At 37.9% G+C, this 24,470-nt stretch overlaps 1 protein-coding gene across 1 annotated transcript; it reads right to left on the bottom strand.

Annotated features, from left to right (window-relative positions):
• Positions 1-4,299: 4,299 nt before the first annotated feature.
• LOC126821667 (cytochrome P450 2C42) lies at positions 4,300-23,330 on the bottom strand. Its single transcript, XM_050550139.2, has 6 exons — positions 23,208-23,330; positions 21,073-21,655; positions 19,840-20,058; positions 8,621-9,001; positions 6,545-6,672; positions 4,300-5,127 (listed from the first exon to the last, which is right to left on the bottom strand). The coding sequence occupies exons 2-6, from the start codon at positions 21,631-21,633 to the stop codon at positions 4,923-4,925; spliced, it is 1,494 nt and encodes a 497-aa protein (XP_050406096.1). The 5' UTR covers positions 21,634-21,655; positions 23,208-23,330; the 3' UTR covers positions 4,300-4,922.
• Positions 23,331-24,470: the final 1,140 nt, after the last annotated feature.

Here is a 24,470-nt window from a genome sequence, read left to right as displayed (position 1 = left end):
ACAAGCATGGTTCATTTCCATTAGCAAGAAAGGGATTTAACGTCATGAATGTAACCAGTTTTAAATTTCTAGTAAAAGCGTGCAGCAACGCGCATATAGTTTTACAGAAAGATGCTGTGATTGATCTGACAACTCGAGGGAACTTGGCATTTATAATTGGGTCTGACAGCAATACCAAATCTCAAATCAGACCTGCTGTACAATCTTCATATTATTATACCAATCACGACGAAGTTCTCCTTGATTGCTCAGAGTTTCGCCCATTTTGGATTAGCTGGAAAAATGGACTGTTGAAACTAGGAAAGGGAGACAAAATTGATATAAATACGATAGCGGATCACCAGTTGAATCCCCCAAGCGAAATTAACTATGCGTTCCTATTAACTGGATGGGGTAGTGATGGCTGCTGGAATATAGGTAAGATATTGTTTTGGTAGGATATCTATTGGAACTCTATGTTGTTAAACGGCTACATATTAATAAGGCCGTGCAAGGTCGGAGAGACACACACAAACTAGGTCCTGCAAATTTGAAGTGAGAGAGAGAGATAGTTTAGCGTCCACTCGACACAAACTAGGTCATATCGGGACTATACACATGGTTCAATTTTATTTCAATAATTCGCTTGAGCGTATGGGTCTTTAGCAGTGGGAGGAAACAGGAGGACCCGGAGAAAACCCACGAGGTTGGACAGGCGACCCTACTCCTTGTCACGTACAATTGGGGAATCGAAACCACGCCAGTCAGCAGTCAGAAAACGGTCTTTGGTTGATGAATAAAATGAAATGGGGTTTAACGTCCTACTGTTGTTTTACTCCTATACTGGGCTAATGAAGACTGGCATACGCCAAATAGTGTGCTATGAGGGCATTTTTGCCCTGGCAGCGGCGCTATGGCCTACTCTTATATCGAATTCCAACTGCCAAGGGATCGTTTACGTGCACGCCAATGTATGCACGGGACCCGGGTTTTCGTCCCATCCGAACAACTAGACAGCTGTCTCGGTCAATGCAGGGATCGAACACGTGATTTCCAGGCAAGCGAGCCAGCGTCTTACCCAAATAGCCACCCTGGCTCCCTGTATGGGGTGTGACTGATAGCCAACAGCAATGGGGTTGGTAACAACGTCCTTCTCGTTCATTTATTTATATGATGCTGTTTGTTTTACAGACACTGGTGCGACGATGTTGGCTTCTTCATGGAATCACTTACCAGGAAACAAGAAAGTCCAAGGTTCGAATGTGTTGAGTTACCATACCAGAAGCCAGATGGAATGTAATCTTAAATGTGTGACACCTACTGAAGATTTACCATGTGGTTGTGTGGAATATAGTTATAATGAGGTAACTAAACAATGTTTAGTTGTTGATGAAAGTGATGATGTCACCATGGCGGATGAAGCAGACTGGAAAACCTGGAATCTAGCGTAGAAAGAATAATTCTGATATGGTATCTCTGTTTAAAAACATATTTGCCTCTGTGCTTAAACGTAGACAACTAATTTCCCGAAAAGGAATACAAGTCACGTGTGCACTAACAAAGTATACGTTTTGTTTTCAATTTTAACTTTTTCCTAATCTCACAACTCAGATAGTTGTGGCGAAGTTCTGATCTTATCGATCCCGAGCTAGTGGCGAAGGTTCTGATCTTATCAACCCCCAGGTGGTGTCGAACTTCTGATCTTATCGACCCCCAGCTGGTTTTGATACTATATGATATTGTATGTAATTAAGGTCTTGATAAATTCCATATGATCTTTGTACAACCTGGTGGCCAGCTAATCTAAATGACTCCATATATGGTAATGACCTTGTGTTGTAAGACTCAATTTCTTAAAAGACGTTCGTATCAACTTTCTATATTGTTGGTATATAATCATAAGTTATTTAGAAAGACGAGAGGGATACGAGCGAAGACGAGGAGAGAGATGGTTGGCGAGAGACTTGGTTAGAGAAGCAGAGAGGACCGTACGGACTCAATCGAATTCCGCCGATTTTGATGCAGAATGGTTGTCTATTAATGAACCGTGTTAATATTATTGGTTTTAATCCTGGTGTAGTTTAGTTCCTGTTTAATTATGTAGCTATTTTGTATCCCGTTGCCGATGTAAATAAACCCTACATGTACAAAACACTTCCGGAAATGAAATGAAATGAAATGGAGTTTAACGTCCTACTGTTCTGCTCGTAACCTGGGCTAATGGAGACGGGCATACGCCATACAGTGTGCTATGAGGGAAATTTTGCCCGGACAGCAGCACTACGCCCTACTCTTATATCGAATTCCAACTGCCAAGGGATCTTTTACGTGCACGCCAATGTGTACACGGGACCTCGGTTTTTCGTCCCATCCGAACGACTAGACAGCTTTCCTTGTTAGCCCCTCCGTCTTGCAACACTGACAAGGGAGAACCATGCCGGAAAATCTGGATGAACTTTCTCGGCCAATGCAAGGATCGAACACCAAACACTGCCGGACAGAAGGGCGGAAGGGTTGTCTATTATGTACTATATTAATGTTATCCTGGTTTAGTTTAGCCCCTGTTTAATTTATGTTGCTGTTCCGTATAAATGTTATTTTTATAGCAAATTGGCAGCCCCCTCAATTAAACAAATTAGAATTTAAATAAATTTTACACAACTAATTAGTGCTAGTTTACCTATCAGATGCCTGGGCCTACGGAAGCCCAGAAGACTCATTCCAAATTCCAAATGCGAAATTCCAAATTCCAAAATTGCGATCGTATAATGTGGTCGTATATTGTCGTCGCCCCCGTCCGTTCGCCCGTCCGTCTGGCGTCCACAATTGCTTGTGAACTTTCTAGAGGCTAAAGTTACTATCCGATTGACTTTAAATTTATACACAGTGTTTAAGGTCATGCGACAAAGAACCCTATTGATTTTCAGCGATTTCCATTGATTACTGCCAGAGTTATGGCCCTTGATCACTTAAAAAAATCTTATGGACGCTCTAGAGGCTAAAGTTAATATCCGATTGACTTTAAATTTATACACAGTGTTTAAGGCCACGAGACGAAGAATCCTATTGATTTTCAGCGATTTTCCGATTATTACTGCCAGAGTTATAGCCCTTGATCACTTAAAAAAATCTTGTGGGCGCTCTAAAGGCTAAAGTTAATATCTGATGGACTTTAAATAAATTTATACACAATATTTAAGGTCATGACGCGAAGAATCCTATTGGTTTTCAGTAATTTCCGATTATTACTGCCAGAGTTATGGCCCTTGGTCACTTCAAAATATCTTGTGGACGCTGTAGAGGCTAAAGTTAATATCCGATTGACTTTAAATTTATACACAGTGTTTAAGGTCATGAGACGAAGAATCCCATCGATTTTCAGCGATTTCCGATTATTACTGCCAGAGTTATGGCCCATGATCACTTAAAAAATCTTGTGGACGCTCTAGAGGCTAAAGTTAATATCTGACTGACTTGAATTTATACACAGTATCTAAGGTCATGAAGGGAAGAATCCTATTGATTTTCTGCGATTTCCGATAATTACTGCCAGAGTTATGGCCCTGCAACTATTGTATCTATTTATATTGGCCCATGTCACCCCCCCCCCCCCCCCCCCCCCCCGTCACGAACAGAGCCACGGACAGTTTTTGTGTTTTTTGTCTACCAGCTGGAATAAGGATAGCGTGCATGCCTCAACCCCAGGGGCGGTGTGACGCCCATGTTTTTGTTAATATTTAATCTGTAATTTTGCAAAACAAACCCAACACCCCAACACCTAGCGTCTTTTGTCTCTTGCCATATTACAGTCGTTGCAGCCATTTCATATTTATTCTCTTCATTTTAAAAAGTAAGCAAAGCAGGAATGTGGACGTATGTTGCAGCGGTAGCAACGCTCTCGTTTAATTTCTCAGAGTACGGTTTTCACTCACCAGCGCAAGGACATGTTCCAAGGCACTTTAAAAAAAAAGGCTCTGCTGGTTAAAGTTGTGTGGCACCGGAGATCGAAGTCTGCTCACTCGATTAATCAAAACAACGGCACGTATTCTACTTATGGTAAATGAAAACCCGCCATCTTTCTGATTTGGAAGAGTTGTTATATTACCGGCGTCTTGGTTGAAGTGAGGGATTAGCTAATAAAACAGTCTTTTACGGCGCGTTCTTGGTCTTTTGATGCATGGAACTGAGGCTAAACCACTCGAAACGTCAAGGCTGATTGATTTATCGATGTCTGACGTCATAGGGTCAAAAGCCGCTCATTTGACCGCTGACGTAAACTCCCACTATAACTTATCAGTATAAAATAAAAAACAAACGAAATGTAAATTTGTATTTTAATCAGTTTGGCTTAAACGGGGACTCTTAGAATGTTGATCCAAGTCGCTGTCGATCATTATCGTAATAATAAGAATAATAATAATAACTTTATTTTAGAAGGGAAAATGATTAGGCTGCAGAAGCCTTTCTACCATCCGGCCTTTCGTGAAAAAACTATAATACAAAAGATGATATTATGTTAGGGTTAGGGTTAGGGTAAGAGTTAGATAAGGACCCGACAGTTATAATAATTTAACAACAGATAAAGACAACGAAATATATTGAAAATTTCAGTCAAATTACTGTATTCTGAGCGAAGTAATGAATGTGGGAAGTTTTCAGTCAAATTACTTTATTCTGAGCGAAGTTAAATGTTGGGAGTTCTGATAAGAACAGCGTACGTAGTCTCGAATTTTTCATTGCTAACATCGATCATCCATTTTAAAATTGAATTATTAAACGGTGATCGTGTTTTTATCCATTAAAATCATGACCATCCGACGGTCTAGAGGGTTGATTATGGGTTATAATCAAACATATATAACATCTGAGGCCAAAAGAAAGACCTGTAATATGTAGAGGCATCTTTAAGCTTATATAAACAGGTGGGTAGTCTCTAAGAGATTTTATCTCATACGCACGATGCAATTAAGAAAGTCTGGATGCATGACACTATTTGGTTTCCATGTTGTAGAATCCAAGGGCGGCAACTCATTTCCACCTGCTGAAAAATTAAACCTCTGTAGTAATGACGTCACATACAGGAACATACGAGACTTGGCAAATGATTCTCCGACACAGTTTCTTTTTCCAACTCCAAATGGCATCAGCCTGAAAAGGAACATGTCAACAATGAGGTTTATGTCCCTCGCCTCAGTCCACCTGTTAATTACTTGCACGTTTATCTTTTTATAAAGAGAGAGATAGAGAGAGAGAGAGAGAGAGAGAGAGAGAGAGTTTAACTTCCATTCGACACAAACTAGGTCATTTCGGGACTAACATATGCTTCAATTTTATTTCAATAATTAGCTTTCGCGTAGGTGTCTGTAGCAGTGGGAGGAAACCGGAGCACCCGGAGAAAACCCATGAGGTTGGACAAGCGACCCTACTCCTTGTTATGTACAAGCTGGGAATCGAAACCACGCCCGTTGACTCAATGACTGACTTTATGATACAGCGCGCACGTGCTAACCATCCATCCACCCCCACCCACCTCACCCTATCGATTTGCCCATCTGTGCCAGAGCAGAAAATGGTCATCATCGTTACTAGGTAAAGCACATACCAAGTTTAAAAATTCTACTCCAATTAGAAGTAGAGTTATTGTATCCGAAAAGGTGTAACGATCAGCTACTTAGCCTACATAAAAAATACTGCCGGTTTTTCTGGAACTGCTGAAGACCCCTACCCTAAGTGAAATAAAATTTAATCATATATTAGTCCCGAAATGACCTAGTTTTTATTGACCTGGAACGCTTAGTATCGACCAAAATGCTTCCCTCCAAATTTGAAAAAAAAATCTGTTAAAATTATAGCCTCCATCACGTTCACAGGGCTGTCGGAAAACGGTGCATAACTCTGGAACGGCAATTCGCGTAACGCTGAATATGGACACAGATCACCAAATATTCCTACGCCGTCACCAAGGGCCAAAGCTATTTTTAGTCTTCCTCTCCCTTTTCCTGTTTCCCCCTTTTGCATGGCGATTTTTGTTGACTTTTTGGTGTAGAATTGAGGAAAAGGGTTTGAAAATACATTTTCTGCCAGGTTTTGGTGAATATTCATAATTTTGATGCGGAAGGATACAAGAGTTGAGAGGTTGGTTACGTTGAAATGTAGGGCCTGAAATTGCATGTTTACTTGTCTCTACTTCCAGCTTGTGTATCTCAAGTTTTTCATGAAGAACCTTATACGTGCTTTTGGGCAAGTGGTTGCCACATGTTGCTCCATCTGTGGTAGAAAGCGTTCTACCCAACGAAAATTTGGGAAAAAGTTAGAGCCGGTCTAAGATACGAGAATCAACATTGGAGTCAATGGGGAAATCTTTAGTGATCTGTGTCCATATGGGCAGGGTGAGTACTCTCGTGACCTATATTGTGTTCACAAGACAATTGTTGACGAACGGGTGCGACAATTATATACGGTTAAACTATACGTTTGGGCGTATACAAATAGGTACTTTAGCCATAACACTCAGCATATGTTACCTCTTGAGATTTAATTAGAAGAAATACAACCATGAACTTACTGTGATCGTAAAATATGTTCACTTGGAAGAAGTTTCCCATCATCATCTAAAAATCTTTCAGGTGAGAAAACGTCAGGTTTATGCCAGTATTTATCTGAACGATTCGTTGTCCAATAATTTGTAACCATCTGGAATTTACAAAAACAATGATAAACCAAACTTGGCGATCGTCTTTTTCATTTGCATTTTTCAAACAATATGAAATTGTTCAAGGCTAAATCCACGATAAAATGTACTCAAATTAATTTATTAACATTTATAATAAATAAATCAAACGTTTTCTGTGAAAATCATAAGTATGAAACACACTCTTCTAACGGCATGCCCCCACCCCCTCCTTTGCTAGTGGTGTAGGACGGAAGGCCTGACAATCGTTCGGATGGGACAAAAAAAAAAAACAACGAGGTTCCGTGTACACGTAAAATAACCTTAGTGGTGGAGGACGGAAGGCCTGACAATCGTTCGGATGGGACAAAAAAACAAACAAACGAGGTTCCGTGTAAACGTATAATAACCTTTGACGGTTGATATTCGATATAAGAGGTGGCCCTGGCGCAGTTGTCCGGGCAATATTCCTCACAGCATACTGTATGGCGTATGTCCGACTTCATTATCCCAGTCGGTGCATTTGTAGACAAATAACAGTTGTAGATCTGCCACAACTAGACGATCGTTATATCCATATCGGACTATAATTACAATCAAATAACGGCTGTAATCAGATATCGTCTCATGCCAAAGTCAGCGGTTACAATACAGACAAATTTATGTGTCCCGTTATATGTCTTCGATAAATTGGATGGCCCAGAAAAAACGAGTACACCATGCTTTAGATAATATATTATATTGACTTTTCAACTGTGTATATACTTCTGTTAAGGCACGAACTGGCTATGATCTAATTAAACATATAATGAATCCCATATGTCATTTACAAACTACATATGATCTGGGTATAAGTTCTTCATGACTTCAAAGGCATACGCACTGGTCAGTAATCATACCATGGCGTGATAAAGAGACAATTGCATGTATGATCATGGGTCTTATCTATGGTCGCAGGGTATATAACTAGGAGTTTGCAGACGTCTAGAGAGAGAGAGAGAGAGAAATGGGGTTTAACGTCCACTCGACACAAACTAGGTCATCTCGGGACTAAACGTCTAGAGAGAGGAGGAGAGACGAACAGAGAGATGGACTCGCCCGAGTTCAGCCGCTGCCTTGGCAGAGGGGCGGAATGGCGATTCAATATAATTGTGTACCGCCCTGATGTGTTCCTGTCGTAGTCTAGTTCCTGTATATTAGTTTAAGTTCCTGTATTGTTTTGTATGTAGATGTGAAATAATTCTGCTCCGGTGTAAATAAATCAAATAAATGATATATTTACTAAACTGATGTCTGTTATCACTAAGATAGTGTTACACATTTGTTATTTCGGTACCAACATATGGTTCAACTTTACTTCAATAATTCCCTTGCACGTAGATTTGTCTTAACAGCGGGAGGAAACCGGATGACCGGGAGAAAACCCACGCGGTTGGACAGTCGACTAACGCCACGTGACTCAATGACAGACCTGATGACGTAAAGCGCATATGTTAGACCATTCAACCATTCGAAAGCTTATATCTCGGTTCAGAGTGGAGCAATTTGTCTAAAATTTGCAACATAATCCCTTTACATTATCTAGTTTTTTTTAAAACTATTATAGTTAGAACTGTCAACTCTTTATTTATCTAATCTCTGAAAATACCCCTTTAAGTAGGTGGGTGGGTAAACTAGTGTACGGCCTGCGACTATTACACCTTGTTTATCATAAGGGTTGGGTTAGGGTTGCCGGATTTAATAATAGGCATAGTAGGCCATCGAACTAGGGCTCACGGGTATCTGGGGGCTCACTGACACTAATTTGTCGTCTCAAGTGTACATCGAGTATTTCATTATAATATATTATATTCAAAAGAACACCTTTACAATAAGTACAGGGCCCGGCGTATGGGGCAACTGTACAATAAGTATAAGCCCTGATCCCAATGATGGAATATGAAATGTCCAATGACAAAGGATTGTACTTACCGCAGTCTTGGCTGGAATCCTCATTCCTTCTACTTCTATCTCTTCTCTAGTCACGTGTGGAATTCCAGTTGGAATGTGACTAATGAATCGCAAACATTCTAAAATGGCGGCGTTTGTATAGTGCATTACTCCTCGATCATCCAGACTTGGTTCTCTGTCCATGCCAATATTTTCGTCTATTTCTTCTTGAATTCGGCGTTGAATCTCTGGATAGTAGAGCATCAACAGAAAAAATCCACTTAAAGCCCCCTTCGTTGTTAAATACCCAGCCGCTACCAAGTCAACAACGATTCCTTTAATAGTCTTCTCATCGATCTCCTTATCATCTTCTGATTCTTTGAACATTTTCCCAAGTAAACCCCCGCCGTGTGATTTCATCCTCTAAAACAATACACCTTTATAAAACACATATTCAAGTAAAATGAATCCTTTTTATTGTCAAATATAAAATTATGTATCAAAATGTTTCTCATGTACCCTAGAACTTGCTGTGAGTAGAAGCAAATAGGTATTTTTGGCGAATTTTAGATATTTTGTCAATCTGATTAATACACATATCCTATTTCGTTTCGTTTTTATAGTTCAAAATTTCGATTTACTTATCTTTACTACATTAGGATATGGATGATGTGAGGTATTAGCCAATGAAATGGTCTGTTACGACGAGCTTTTGGCGTAATGTGCGCGGAACTGTTGGTATCCTACTAAAAACATCAGTGCTGATTGGTTAATCAAATGTCTGACGTCATAGGTTCAAAGACGCTTGTATGAACTCTGACGCGACCTTCCACTACAACTGGCCAGATCTTTATGTAGTAAAGGCCATTGAAAGTATAAAAAATACGAAACGAAATATAGATCTGTGTTCTAATCAGATTGCTATATTGTTAATGAGCGTTCGAAGTAAGAATGTGGAACTCAAGCAAATCAATGTTAACCCAAAGTGAGCTACGGGAAACGTCCTTATCAAAACCTAATGATATAGAGAATACAGTCCCTAAAACCATCGTCGAAAACACCCTTTCAAAGACCTTTAACTTTAACCAAACACCAGAATCCACCTCCTCTGTTCTTTTACCTGATGATAGCGATACCATGGAAAGCGTTTTTTTCTAAATTCCACCGCTGACTCAATCTCAGAAAAAATTGCCGAGGCTTTGTGCCTACCAAATGTCCAAAAAGCTCTACAGCTCTCTATTAAAGAACTCTTGCAAGAAAATATAAAAGATTTCATTAAACCCCTAAAAGAGGAAATCGAAGACTTAAAAGGACAGTTACTAAAGCCAGGCGCAGACGGACAACTTTTTCGAGCAACTTTCAGGCAACAGTGAAATCGCTGGTCGTTGAAAGAACAAATCGCTCGTCTGCGCCAACGGGCAACAATAGTTGCCTGCTGTTGCTCCGAGTTGCTTCTCGTTGCCAAATATCAAACATGTTTGATATTCGACAACAGAAATTCGCTCGTCGCCGAGAAATTGTTCATCTGTTGCTTCAAAATTGCTCGCCTGCGGCGGTAGGCGACAACAGGCAACAAGCAACTGGTTAACTGTCCAATCAGCGAGCGCTCTACTGTCATGTGATACTTCAAGATGGAACAGCTAACAACATTAACATGATCACGTGATATCGGCATTCCGGATACATCCGGGGAAAAATTGCTTCTCGTTGCCAGTCAGCGCACACGGGAGACCTCGAGTTGCCAATTGCTCGGAGTTGCCAGTAGTTGCCTATTGCAGCAACAAGCGACGAAAAGTTGACCGTCTGCGCCAAGCTTAAGCTGTGCACTGGATCTAGAACAAAAAATCATCAATGATACAGACGAACTCGAGCAATACAGTCGTCGGAATTGTGTCCGGATAAATGGGGTAGGTGAAAATGCAGATGAAAATGTAGAGGATGTTGCCCTTGAAATAATTAACTGTGTATGTCCTAGTTTTGGTCACGGTCATATAGATAATTGTCATCGAATAGGGAGAAAGAAAATCCCGTATAATACAAAGGGAGAAACAGAAAATGGGCCCCGCCAAATTATTGTTCGACTATCTAGCTACAAACACAAAAGACAACTTATGAGTGATCGTAAAAAGTTGAAAATATCCCGTGCAAACAATCCTACAGTCTACATAAACGAAGATCTTACAAGACGACGATCGTATCTTTTTAGTCTTGCTAGAAAAGCATATCGCTCCAAAGATCTGCATAGTTGTTGGACGTTTGATGGAAGGATTTATTTCCGAGAGTTCTTAAATGATGGTAAAGGGAGTGACCCAATTCGAATTAACCAGAAAAGCGATATACCAGGCTACAAAATTGGCGACCCACTTAACGCACACGAAACACTAGATGTTTATTAGTAATCTTATAATTGTAGGTTATAATTACCATGTTATTGTCAAATATAATATAATTTATACTAGATTATATTTCAGAAAACTTAATCTAAGTTCTAGAATATGCTAAACACATTGGTTGGATAATCATTTTTACTATAAAGCTCTGGCATGTCATCATTGTGTCATGTCATGTCAATGTCATGTCAAGTCATATGTCACGTATTTGTCAGGTTGATAATATGCCTGCCATTAGATAATACTTATAATAAGCACACACTTATAATAACTACGCATATAAGTTGGTAGCCCCTATTCTACCACATGTCACTATTAATAGCATATTATATTATAGATTGTTAAAACAAAGTAACAACAATTGACATTACTATGACTGTCATGTTAAGCTACAAAAGTGGAATAGATATATTTAAGTCTACAGAAAGGCCAATCGGTCCAAATTAATAATTCTCATGCGGTTGAAAATCAAAATATTAAACTATACCAATAAGATGTATGTTAAAATTACTTACAGATAAGATTGATTTAAATAGATTACATTAGTACTAAATTAGAACTGTCGTATTACCATCATGAATATTAACACTTGTAACAGATTGTGCTCACCTAAATTTTACATGTTATAGATATCATCCACATTGATAGAATATTTTTTGCTATAACGCTGGGGGAGGGGGTGGGGGTGTTAGGCAATTTTCTTTCATATTTGTCATGTCATTGTTAATCGATAATATTTAACACGTATTAGGTTTTCTTAAGCTAATAGATACTTCTTTGTTTACAACTGACATGACAATGGGGGTGTCATGTCCTGTGATGCCTCTGTCAAGTATACATAGATCATTATCTGTCAAATTTCTAAGACATTGTCAGTTGAAAATATTTAACATGTATTAGTTATATAGAGACTTCTTTGCTCACAACTGTCAGTGACACTGTCAGTGTCACATCCTGCCATACTACTGACAAGTATAAAGATCATTATCTGTCATTTCATTGCCAATTGAAAATATTTAACATTTATTAGATTTTTCTAAAGCATTTATTTATTATTATTCTTTTTTTTAATGTCATCGTCAATTGAAATTATTTAACTTGGCGTTCTCAGTCAAACTGTCATGTCATTGTCAATCGAATATATTTAACATGTATTAGTCTTCTTTTAGGTTAGTTGATATTTATGTGTTAAACAGTTACGCCAAAGTCAGTCGGAAACACGTTCTTCTGTTTACAAACTGTGAGCGACTTTGTAGTTGCCATGTTTTGCCATACCATTTGTCAAGGACCTAGATATTTAAAAATGTCATGCCATTGTCAATTGAAAACATTGTTTTGCCATTTTCAGTCGAAATTATTTCAGAAGTATTAGCTCTCTGTTAAGTTAAGGACATGACTTATTACCGAAGCAAAGGTATATTGTCCTTGTCATAACCGGCCAGGGACATTGTCCCTGTCAAACACGAAGATCACTATCTGTCAAAACTGTCATTTCCTTTTTAATCAAACATAGATAGCATTATCCCAGTGCCAGTAGAAATTATTTAACATGTAATGGGTTTCCTTTAATTTAATAAAACTTGTTTTTGTATTAAACTGTGAGCGACATTGTACTCATGTCATGTCCTGTCATGCCACTGTTAAATTCATCAATATCACGACATTGCCAATTGAAAATATTTAACATGTACTAGTTATATCTTAAGACTGCTCTGCTCACAATTGTCAACGACATTGTCAGTGGCACACCCAGCCATACTACTGTCAATTAAAAAGATCATTATTTGTCAAAATTTTTTTTTTTTTTTTTTTTATATTCATATCTATATGTTAAAGAAGTTGTGTTAATGTGAATCGGTACTGTTAGAAATTTGTTTTGCTTGCAACTGTGACCTACATTGTAGTTGTCATGTCCTGCCACACCACTGTCAAGTACTTAAAACATCTGTTAAAATGTCATGTCATTGTCAATTGTAAAAACATTGTTTTGTCAGTGTCAGTTGAAATTATTACATAAGTATTAGTTCTCTCCTAATTTAAGAGAAATGTTTTTGTTAACGAAGCCAGGGGCATTGCCCTTGCCATAACCGGCTATGCCACTGTATCAGTTTATCTATCTGTACAAAAATGCTATGTCAATGTAATTTGAAATTATTCATCATGTATTATTAATTGTTTGGTAGACTTTATGCATGCACGAAGCCGCAAGGGTGACACTCCATTCACATATCTACTAAGTATATGAACCCTTTCATGTTTTAGATTGTGCTATTATTGACAGATAATTTCTGACATAGCTGTCGTGCTTTGTTAAATTGTAATGAAGTTACTAAGCTGGAAACTTTCATACATCTATAAGACATGGCTTTAGTTATATGAACAGCGTCATGTCATAAAAATGAAGAATTGAAAACAATTGTACATATATGGGGCTACATCTAGGTATTGTGTTTATTTTATTTGGGACAAACTTAAGCAAATATCGAACTATTATTGCTGCAGTTATATTCTCAGGTTATTGTAAAGTTTGTCTTTAACTGCTAAATCACTGTTGACAATATCTTAGTTATTAGTATTTATTATAATTACTGTTAGTATAACATGATAATATCTTAGTTATTAGTATTTATATATAATTACTGTTAGTATAACATGATAATATCTTAGTTATTAGTATTTATTATAACTCTTATTACTACATCATAATATCTTAGTTATTAGTATGTATTATAACTGTTATTATTACATGGTGATATCTTAGTTATTGTCATTTATTATTACTGTTATTATTAATATAGCGCACAACTTGGCAGGTTAATGATATTCGTATAGTCATTGATATTAGTTTGTAATATTCTACATATAATTGACTATTTGTTGTTCTTTTTCAGCTAACATGGTGTTTATATATATCCAACTTTAACTATATATGCGTGTATTTAAATATAGTACAAAATGGAAATGTCACTTAGGGATGGCCTAGTGGGGGTTCAAACAAAACCTGTGCCTTCAGAAACCGCTCGTCTTTATTTATTTTCAGTTATGTATATATACTATTCAAAAAAAGTAGGGGATATTTGATTTTTAAGTGTTATTAAAGTCACCTAATGAAACTGACGAAGAAACAAATGACAAAATGAAATGAAGTTCACATTCATCGATTTATTCCAAATGATCGTTAGACTAAGTAAGGCACAGACTGACCGTTATAAGGGTAAAATGATACCCGGGGTCAAACAGCAAAGTTACCACAGCATCACAACCAAGTCAGTAACGGGTAAATCCTCCTCTGTTTGCCAAACAAGCATTGATCCGACGTGGCATACTCCTAATGTGACGTCTAAGGTCATTTTGGTCCAGATTGTCCCATTCCTGTTGCAACGCAGCAGCAAGTTCTTGGACATTGGCAGGACGTTGTTGACGTTGACGTAACCTCTGTCCAAGCATGTCCCAGACATGCTCGATGGGGGAGAGGTCGGGACTCAGTGCTGGCCAAGGTAATGTGGTGATGTTCTGTTGTTGGAGGTAACCTGTAACGATCCTGGCCCTGTGACATCTTCCGTTGTCATCCTGGAAGATGAAACGGCGGCCATGACGTCGTGCGAACGGCACAGCATGGACTGCCAAGATGTTGTCCCGGTAGTACTGGCCTGTAACACGCCCTGCAACAACATGTAAAGCCGTTCTTCCAGCAACAGTGATGCCTCCCCACACCATAACAGAACCACCCCAAATCGATCATGTCTGATGACGTTAACGTCTTGGAAGCGCTCGTTTCGACGACGCCACACCCTCCTACGTCTGTCCAAAAAATCAACAGTGAACCTTGACTCATCTGAAAACATCACATTGCTCCAGCGTCGATTATCCCAGTGTTGACGATCCCTACACCAACGACGTCTTGCCTGAATGTGATGATCTCTCAAACAAGGGATCACGCGAGGACGTCGGGCGCGAAGGTGACCCCTATGCAGTCGATTCCGAATCGTCTGGCCACTCACTCTCACACCAGTGTCTGTTTGAAGACGAGCGCTGATCTGATTTGCTGTGATGACACGATTTCTCAAGGCCAAGGTACGGATAAATCGATCCTGGGCTTGAGTTGTCGCCCTTGGTCGACCTGAGCGTGGTCTGTCCTGTACAGATTGTGTATCACGGTATCTGGACCATAGCCTGCTTATGACAGACTGAGAAACATTCATCGTCCGCGCCACAACCGCCTGTGTTGTGCCGATCTGTAGCATGCCAAGGGCACGTAACCTTTCATTTTGGGTAAGCCGACGCATATCAAAATTTGTTTTCTGGTCACTAAAACAATTAAACTGATGTTTCCACCCTGGAATTCAATGCCACAATGACTGTAACATTCAAAGTCAGAGTCATGCAAATCTTGGGTTGGACCCCCATGATGATCCCAAGCATCACCTGCATTCCATGCGGTAGCTATTGGTGCGTTTGGGAGTCACATGTAACTGGAAATGTTTCTTCTGTTAGGTTCTATAGTGACTTTTTTTCGTAGTCATTTGCATATTTTAGTATTATGCCCCCAAAATCAAATATCCCCTACTTTTTTTGAATAGTATATATAAAACCATTAATATGTGTATATATTTGTGCCGTTCCGTTATAAACATACTGAAAACAAAAAATTACTCCATTCGCAGCGCAATTTGCGATACATATTTTGTCCGTTGCTAATAAAAAATTAAAATCTAAAGTTTTTGATTCGCAGTAACTGCGAATCATTAATATGCCTGTCATTTTGGATATTGACACAAGGATAATCCACATTTGAAGACTAGAAGGCTTTCTGAACACTTTCAACGTGTATAAAATGTTGAATAAAATTTTATAAACAAAACCGAATTCTCCGTGTGACATTTTTTTCTCGAACTACCCAGACACAATTCATTATACGGTACTATATAATACAGGGACATAACTCTATGAATAGGGACTATTAAACCGGAAATAGGGAATCAAGTAGTACCACTCACGTTGCGAGACATCAAGTAATTATATTATATTCATTTTGATAGAAATAAATCCAGTGTATCCGCCACGTATTGTAAATAAAATATAAAAAAATAAATATATGTTAACGTATTGCAAAATGATAAATCAAAGTAAAAAATTCCCGTAAAATATCGCGTGTGTCTAGTTAATCGAGGTTCGCCCGATTGGACAAAAATAGCAATATACGATAAAAAGCAGACGAAATTATTTTCTAACGAAGATTTCTAACGTAACAAAAAATAACAATTAAAATGATTGGGGCCTTGGAAGTCACTGTTAAGAATTGGCTTCAGACATAAGACCTAACTAAATGTCTACATCACATTCACAAACTGTCACAAGTACTTGTGGCAGTGCTAAAAAAATCTAAGAATAGTCAGAATGGAATCTAATCATATTTGTTATGAAGTAAAGTAATATCTTGTTATTTAGGTTTTTATGTTGAAACTGAAAATTCCTAATCATTTTTTAAAATTTTCTAATCAAATTTGGCAAAATTGGACTTTTTGATGTGCTGCTAATCAACTGTGAAAAATTACCGACAGCCCTGTTCTATACCCTCATATAACACCCCTGTTCGCAACGACAGAAATAACCATGGTAAAGCAGAATACATTTTTACATAATGCTATGATTATATTAGATCTTAACCAGGTTATCAAAGAACCAACTCGGTATGATGATTATGGGAAAAATAGTCTTATTGATTTAATTCTAACAAACTCGAAACATTTTATAGTCGAATCCGGTTGTCTTGATAATTTTTGTAGCGACCATTGTCCGATTTTTAGTAGACTAGCATTTAATTCACCCCATTATAAAAGCTTTCAAAGAATTATTTGGGATTATGGGAACATGGACCACGACAACCTTATCTTGGGTGCATCTAATATAGCTTAGTACGATCTTTTTGATGAAAATAATGTTAGTAAAGCGTGTCTCGACTTTACAAGTGAGTTAATTAAGTTAGCCAAAAAGAATATTCCAAACAAATTAGTAACAATAAGACCAAATGATAAACCATGGATGAATTCTAAAATTAAGAAAATGAAAAGACGGAAAAACAAAATCCATAGAAAAGCAAAATTATCTGGGAATCCTATAGATTGGGCAAACTTTCGCAAGATTAGAAATGATCACATAACTTTAATACGGAAGAGCAAAAAAGATTATTTTGAGAGACTAGATGATAGAATTAACAATAAAGCTAACTTCGGTACAAAGGATTGGTGGAATTTAGTTAATTCATTTGTGAAGTCCAAACCTGCGGTCAACAACGAACTGACACCTCTACAAGTAAATAACCACACCCACTTTACACCACTGGACAAGGCGAACGCCCTAAATGACTTTTTTATTAACCAATCTAAACTTAACGACGATAATAATAACTTGCCTGTTCTTCAACAAAACCTAAACTCTCTTACAGAGATCGTACTAAGCCCAAAAGAAGTTAAAGATATCATTCTATGTTTAGATACTTCAAAAGCTAAAGGCCCTGATTATATCAGTGGGAAAATATTAAAAACAATTGTAAATGAAATAAGCGAACCACTCTGCTATATTCTTAATTTGTCCCTTTCTCATAAAAAAGTCCCCGAAATTTGGAAATCAGCAAATGTAGTAGCAATTTTCAAAAAAGGATCTCCTCATGAATGCGGAAACTATAGACCTGTATCATTATTAAGCATTGTTGTAAAAATATTCGAAAAATGCATATATATGCATGTCTTTAACTTCTTTTGTGAAAACAATATACTAACTTCGTTTCAAAGTGGCTTCTTAAAGGGAGATAGCGCTATCTATCAACTAATTGACTTAACTCACACTTTTTGTCAAGCCATAGATCACGGAACGTATACAAGAGCAGTGTTCTGTGACATCAGCAAGGCTTTTGACAGAGTCTGGCACGCTGGACTCTGTCATAAGCTGAGGGCGTCTGGTGTAAGAGGGGGGCTGCTTGATTGGTTTATTGATTATTTAAAAAATATAAAGCAAGTAGTAGTTAGTGGTGCCTCCTCTGACCCCAGAATTGTCCCTGCCGGTGCCTCACTCGGTTCTCGGTCCTCTTTTATTTCTGTTATATATTAATGATCTTGTAAATGATATTAACTCGAATATTAGACTGTTTGCAGATGACACTTCCCTTTATTTACAAATAACGAATCCTCAGGCAGACGCGGCTATCCTGAATAATGATTTGATAACTATTAATAACTGGTCAAAAACATGGCTTGTAACTTTCAACCCCCTAAAAACTGAAACAATAACTTTTTCAACTAAAATACATTTAACTAGACCACACTTGTACTTGGACACTGTGCAAATAAAAGAAGTATCGGAGCATAAACATCTTGGGCTAAACTTTCAACCAAATTGCAAATGGGATGTCCATATAAATCATATCTGTAATAAAGTAGGGAAACTTATCAATTGTTTTAGATCATTAAAATATCGACTTAACAGACAATCATTAAACATCATCTATACTTCTTTTATTTTACCACATTTTGATTATGCTGACGTAATTTGGGCTGGTTGTTCAAACAAATTAGTTTCACAATTAGAAACTTTACAGTTAGATGCACTAAGGACTATTTGTGGAGCGGTTTGAGGTACAAGCCATGCAAAACTCTATAAAGAAACAGGATTTGTTCCATTAGCTGAACGTCGACGAAGACACAAATTAAAATTATTCTATAAGTTAATCAATGGTCTAGCTTCTTCATATATTTCTAACCTTATTTTAAAGAAAAAAATCACCATATCTTCTACGAAACTGTAATAATCTCGAAGAGTACTTTTGTAGAACAAACATTTTTTCAAATTCATCTATTCCGTCGACGATCAGAGAATGGAACACATTGGAACCCGAAGTACAAAATTCAAATTCTGTCTCATCATTATTTTCAAGCTTGATTAAAAACGACCATATTATTCCACAGTACTATTATATTGGAGATAGAAAAAATCAAATAATACATAGTAAACTGAGATTAGGCTGCAGCGATTTAAATGGTCATAAGTTTTTGAGACATTTAACGGATAGCCCCGCCTGCGCGTGTGGTCACTATTTTGAAGATTGTTATCATTATCTACTAGTATGTTCCTTGCATTCGGTTGCCCGAGGTCAAACTATTGGTTTACTAAAGCAGCAATTTCAAGATATTAGTATTTTATTAAATGGTCAGTTTGTCCTCTCAGTTGATCAAAATGAGTTCATTTTTAACACTGTTCATATTTTCTTAAAATTGTCAAAACGTTTCTAACTTCCAAATCATTCCGTCTGTTATTGATGTATTTACTCTATACATAATATAACAAATAATACTTCACGTTTAGATAGGTTTTATATGGAGGGGAGGGGGTACTACTATATGGGTACCATATTAATATAAAATAACGGAACGGACAACTGTATATATGTATAAATGTGTAGTTTATATTTAAATCTCAAATAATTTTATATTTTGTATGTTTATATGTTATTGTATATATGTTCTGTATGCACATAAATTAAACTTATTTTTGTAAATTCTGGAGAGGAGTCAACATAGGCCCAGCCTGTTCTCCAATCCATTTTCAAATGAAATAAAATACTGTTTACAAAAAAAACCATTAAAGAAACACACGGTAACATTAAAGAAACACACGGTAACATTAATAAAAGAAACACACGGTAACATCAATAAAAGAAACACACTGTAACATTAATAAAAGAAACACATGGTAACATTAATAAAAGAAACACACGGTAACATTAAAAAAAGAAACACACGGTAACATTAAAAAAAAATATCGGAAGACCTAAAGCTAAATACACCTAAAAATAAATTCTAGAATATCGATTCTTACTTTTTTAATACAGGGATTCATGTATAAGTTGTTTAATCTCTCACTGGCTTCTAGCGCAGCTTTATAAAGTCGACGCCCTCGTCCTGGTAAAAAACGAACCCATGGGCAGGTATTAAGGAGAAAACTGTTGAACATTTCATTGTCGAAATAATCAAAATTTTCAACTGTATCACAAATATATTTACATTCTTTGGAATCGGTAGGCCTTTCGTTGGTTAACTAAAAAATACCAAAAACACAAATAATGGGTAAGGTAATGTTGTTTTGCACCCCCCAATAAAAGTCAAATCTGCCCATCCGCATTACCAAACAAATGAACTGTGGTTTAACGTGCTACTGTTCTGCTCCGAACTGGGTTAATGAAGACGGGCATACGCCATACAGTGGGTATGAGGGAAATTTTGCCCGGGCAGCGGAGCTACAGCATACTCTTATATCGAATTCCAACTGCCAAGGGATCGGTTTGTCGTCCCATCCGAACGACTAGACAGGTGTCCTTGCCAGGCCCTCCGTTCCGCATCACTGACAAGGGGAAACCACGCCGGAAAATCGGGATGAACTTTCTCGGCCATTGCAGGGATCGAACACCCAACCTCCAGACTAGCGAGCCAGCGTCTTACCCACTTAGCCACGTGATCCCCATTACCAAACAAGTAGGGTATATGTTAATGTAATGATAAAAATAAACTGATAGAGCAGGACTGTTTATTTTTTAAATGTTTAGACACTGTTGAAGGTACCAATATGGTAAATGTATACTTAATTTTATCAACCATTTACATTTTTATTCCTTTGAGTGGCTGTATATGTAAGTGCCCCACTGCACTGCATTGCCCGGGGGCCTATTATGCTGCTCTGTGATAGGGGGCCAATGAGTAGGGCACTGGCTCACTTACCAGGTTGTACCGGTTTCGGTCAAGGGTTTTGCCACGAAAGTTCTTTGAGATTTCACAGAGAGAGAGAGAGAGTTTAACGTCAACTCGACACAAGTTAGGTCATTTCGAGACTGACATATTGGTAATTTTATTTCAATAATTCGCTTGCGTGTAGTGTAGGAGTCTTAAGCAGTGTGTGTGTGTGGGGGGGGGGGGGCGCCAAGAGGTTTGACGTACACGTACACGCGGGGGAATCGAAACCATGCTACTTGGCTCTACGAAAGATCGTATGAAATAACACGCACGCTTTAAACGATTCGCCCCCCCCCCCCCGCCAAAAAAAATATCATTAACTCACAAAAATATGGATGACCCTAATAAGTGAAACTTTCAAAGCCTTGTCCAAGTCGAATGAGGCCTTCAGTGTGGAATTTTCAAGCTCCTTTTGTAGAATCTTTATTTCTCCATTCACCATATCCTCGAATACCTTAATACCGTCTCCATACAATTTGATAGTTCCATGGACAATTTTGCGAACCTTCACGAGCAATTCGTCGTAATTGACCAAAGAAATACCTCGACAGTCGTAGCAGATATGTTCTCCGAAAAATGTCTTTGGTCGGTCGTTTGTGACGTCACGATATTGACCCGATGCGAACAGTTTACGCATTAATCGACTACTGTTCAGGAACACAAGGTTACTTGAAAACAAACGGATGTTGAATATCTCCCCATATCGCTTTCTAAGATCCTCGGCGATCAGATGAGTATCATTTTTTCGTAACATTCTCCATGTTATCTGTAAACATTCTAGAAATGGTGGACCGGGGGGTAGAGGTGTTTTGTTTTGATCTTTAAACCAGTTTATGGTCAGGTAAGCCACCAGTAGAACCACGGCTGATATTAGTAGTAAACTCATCTTTATTGACAGGTCGCTGATTCTGAAATATTGAAAACAGGTTACTTACAGGAACTAAACCACTAACTCAGTATTGAAAACACGAATTAGAATGCAATATTAGTCCATTATTATTAACAGATCATTGACTCTGAAACATCAATATCAATCACCACTCTAATATCTATCCAGGTTGATTATTTAATATTAATCTAAAAACAAAATCCAAATACCAGTGCTAGATAATGTCCGTGCATGGATTCAATAGGATCTTTTAAAAAAAAATGATGACAGGCTTATTGCATAGCGAGCAGCATAATATTGTAGTTTTGAAATTCATATTGCTTATAATGACGCATCAGGAATTTAACTCAATAAGAATTGAACGTTCAAACATTAAAACAAAACTTGGAACCTTCAGGATAGGGTCTAGTTTCTCGAGGGGAAGTAAAACTGGGACCCCTTATACACGTGGGTATTCACGTATAAAAACCCTTGAAAGGAGGTCCGGTACAACGACCTACTCTTATATCGAATTCCAACTACCAATGGATCTTTTACGTGCACTCGAATGTGTACACGGGGCCTCGACTTTTTGTCCCATCTGAACCCCTATATTCCCGAAGCAATGGCCCGAGAAATCCCTATCTGACCATTGCTGGATTGGCTTCTGATACTTGAGCTATTGGGAGAGTGTCTCTATTCTTCCCGTTCAATCAAATCTATTCCAAGTACAGCAACATGACAGCCCTTCGTTTAATCTGGGGTCTTCCCTAAAACTTTGGACAGTGATTTAAGGTATGAAAGTACTGTTCGTCTCCAGACAGTATTGTTTACATTGTATCCGTTTTGATATCCCCCCCCCCCCCGTCTTCATTAGCCCAGTTTAGGAGCAGAACAGTAGAACGTTAAACCCCATTTCATTTCATTTCGTTTTGATAGCCTCATTTGTCCCACAATTAGTTTTTCTGCAATATTCTGCTATGCACTGGTTAATTGGGCGTGACGTAACGTTATGTAAACATATTTGGTCCAATTTGGAGCTCTGTTTAAAGCGTAATGATATTGGTTGTTAATCGGACTATTGACCAATCATAATTTGGAACAGAAATTGGCTTCCATTACAGCAGTGTTAAGTGGGATTAGCTCTACCCAAACGAAACAGTTCGGGGAGTATTCACTTGCCAGGCCTCCTGTCTTACAGCACTGACAAGAGGGGCCACACTTGAAAATCTGGATCGAACCAGCGTCTCACTCACTGAGCCACCGTGGCCCCCTTCAACAATATACAAGTAGAAGAATGAAATATACTTTAGAACCAGGTGGTAAGGGATACCAGTCAGTGTTACACAATAAAACAAGACACAGAATCAATAATAAATACCATGACAGTATTGATCAAATTCACTATGGTGAAAATTATTTTACATATAGGTCAAAATACTCACATACCAACGAAAAGTTTAAAGTTAACATTTAAGAGTAAATATATAATGCTCATACGTTAATATATTCACTTGCAAATGAACATTTTAAAATTAAATATTTAAATGTGAAAATATAACTCCCATATTATGAGATTTAAAATACTTCACCAGTTTAAGATGGCTGTTATCTTCTTGTATTCCTGTATGCATAACGTCAGTGGTGTATTCATTGTTACGCTACATTAAATGTAGTTTAACTGTACGTTATATAGACTTGAAGATACATTTATTTAGGTCGCTATTTATTTGGATCGTTATTATGTAAGTTTAAAGGTGGCTTTATTTGGGTCGCTATTTAGGCCATACAATAAAATAATCTGGTTCTCAGACTAGCCTTAAAAAATAATCCACAAAAAACTTGGAGCGGAAGGGAGCAGTTTTATTCAAAGGTTATGGAAATGAGATGGGGTTTAACGTCTGTTCATAGTGGACTAATGAAGAAATGAAATTTAACGTCCTACTGTTCTGCTCCTATACTGGGCTAATGAAGACGGGTCGGGTGGAACGATGGGCTAACCGCCGGCACACCAGCCTTACATCGCCATTCCACACACTTCACTCGTCTAGTCTTAACATATACCAGCATCCCTTCACAGTGACTTGTAACATATATTCAAATGACTGCATATGTGGGTGGGGTGGTCTCACACTAATGTATAACAGCTCTGCGTAACATTACTGATCTGAGGTGGCGAAACACATTTACGTATAAGACAATAAAAAATCTAACTTTACTACGGGATCTCAATTTCAAATAACCAGGGCAATGTCGAAGGCATGTATAAGACTATTGTAATGTCGAAGGCATGTATAAGACTATTGTAATGTCGAAGGCATGTATAAGACTATTTGTATCTTTTATGCACTCTACTTCCTCTGATGATGTCTATAACCATGGATATATGTGGATATCAAAAAGCCAAGGCATTATATACTTAGGCTGAATATATTTTAAGCCAATATACAAAAGACTTATTGAAAAACTGTTACTGACACGCTGTAACTTGACGCGCACTCAAAATCCCTAGAAATCAAATATTTCTCCAGACAAACAGAAATTGCTGCTGATCTAGCAGTAATGTGATATAATAAAGGGTATAGCTTATTTGAAGATGTCCTTGTTGAGTTGCAAATTGAAACCCATACATCGTTATCCAGTGAAACCGGTTAGCAGAAAAAGCAAGAATAGCACAAACACAGACCTAAATGACTGGTGAAGCCAGATAAAGGCAAACTGAAATCAATTCCAGCTGCAAAACAAACAAAGTGAAACACTTTTGTATTATCCTGGTGGGACTGATTTGGGAATGCTTGAAAGTGACGAGGACAGCGGCAGTGATATCTAATCATACAAGCAGTTGTCTGTCTGTA

Source organism: Patella vulgata, chromosome 5, assembly GCF_932274485.2.
Source record: "Patella vulgata chromosome 5, xgPatVulg1.2, whole genome shotgun sequence".
Classification (NCBI taxonomy): Eukaryota; Metazoa; Mollusca; class Gastropoda; family Patellidae; genus Patella; species Patella vulgata.
Note: the sequence above shows the minus strand (reverse complement) of the source record. Positions and strands in the feature narration are given on the sequence as shown.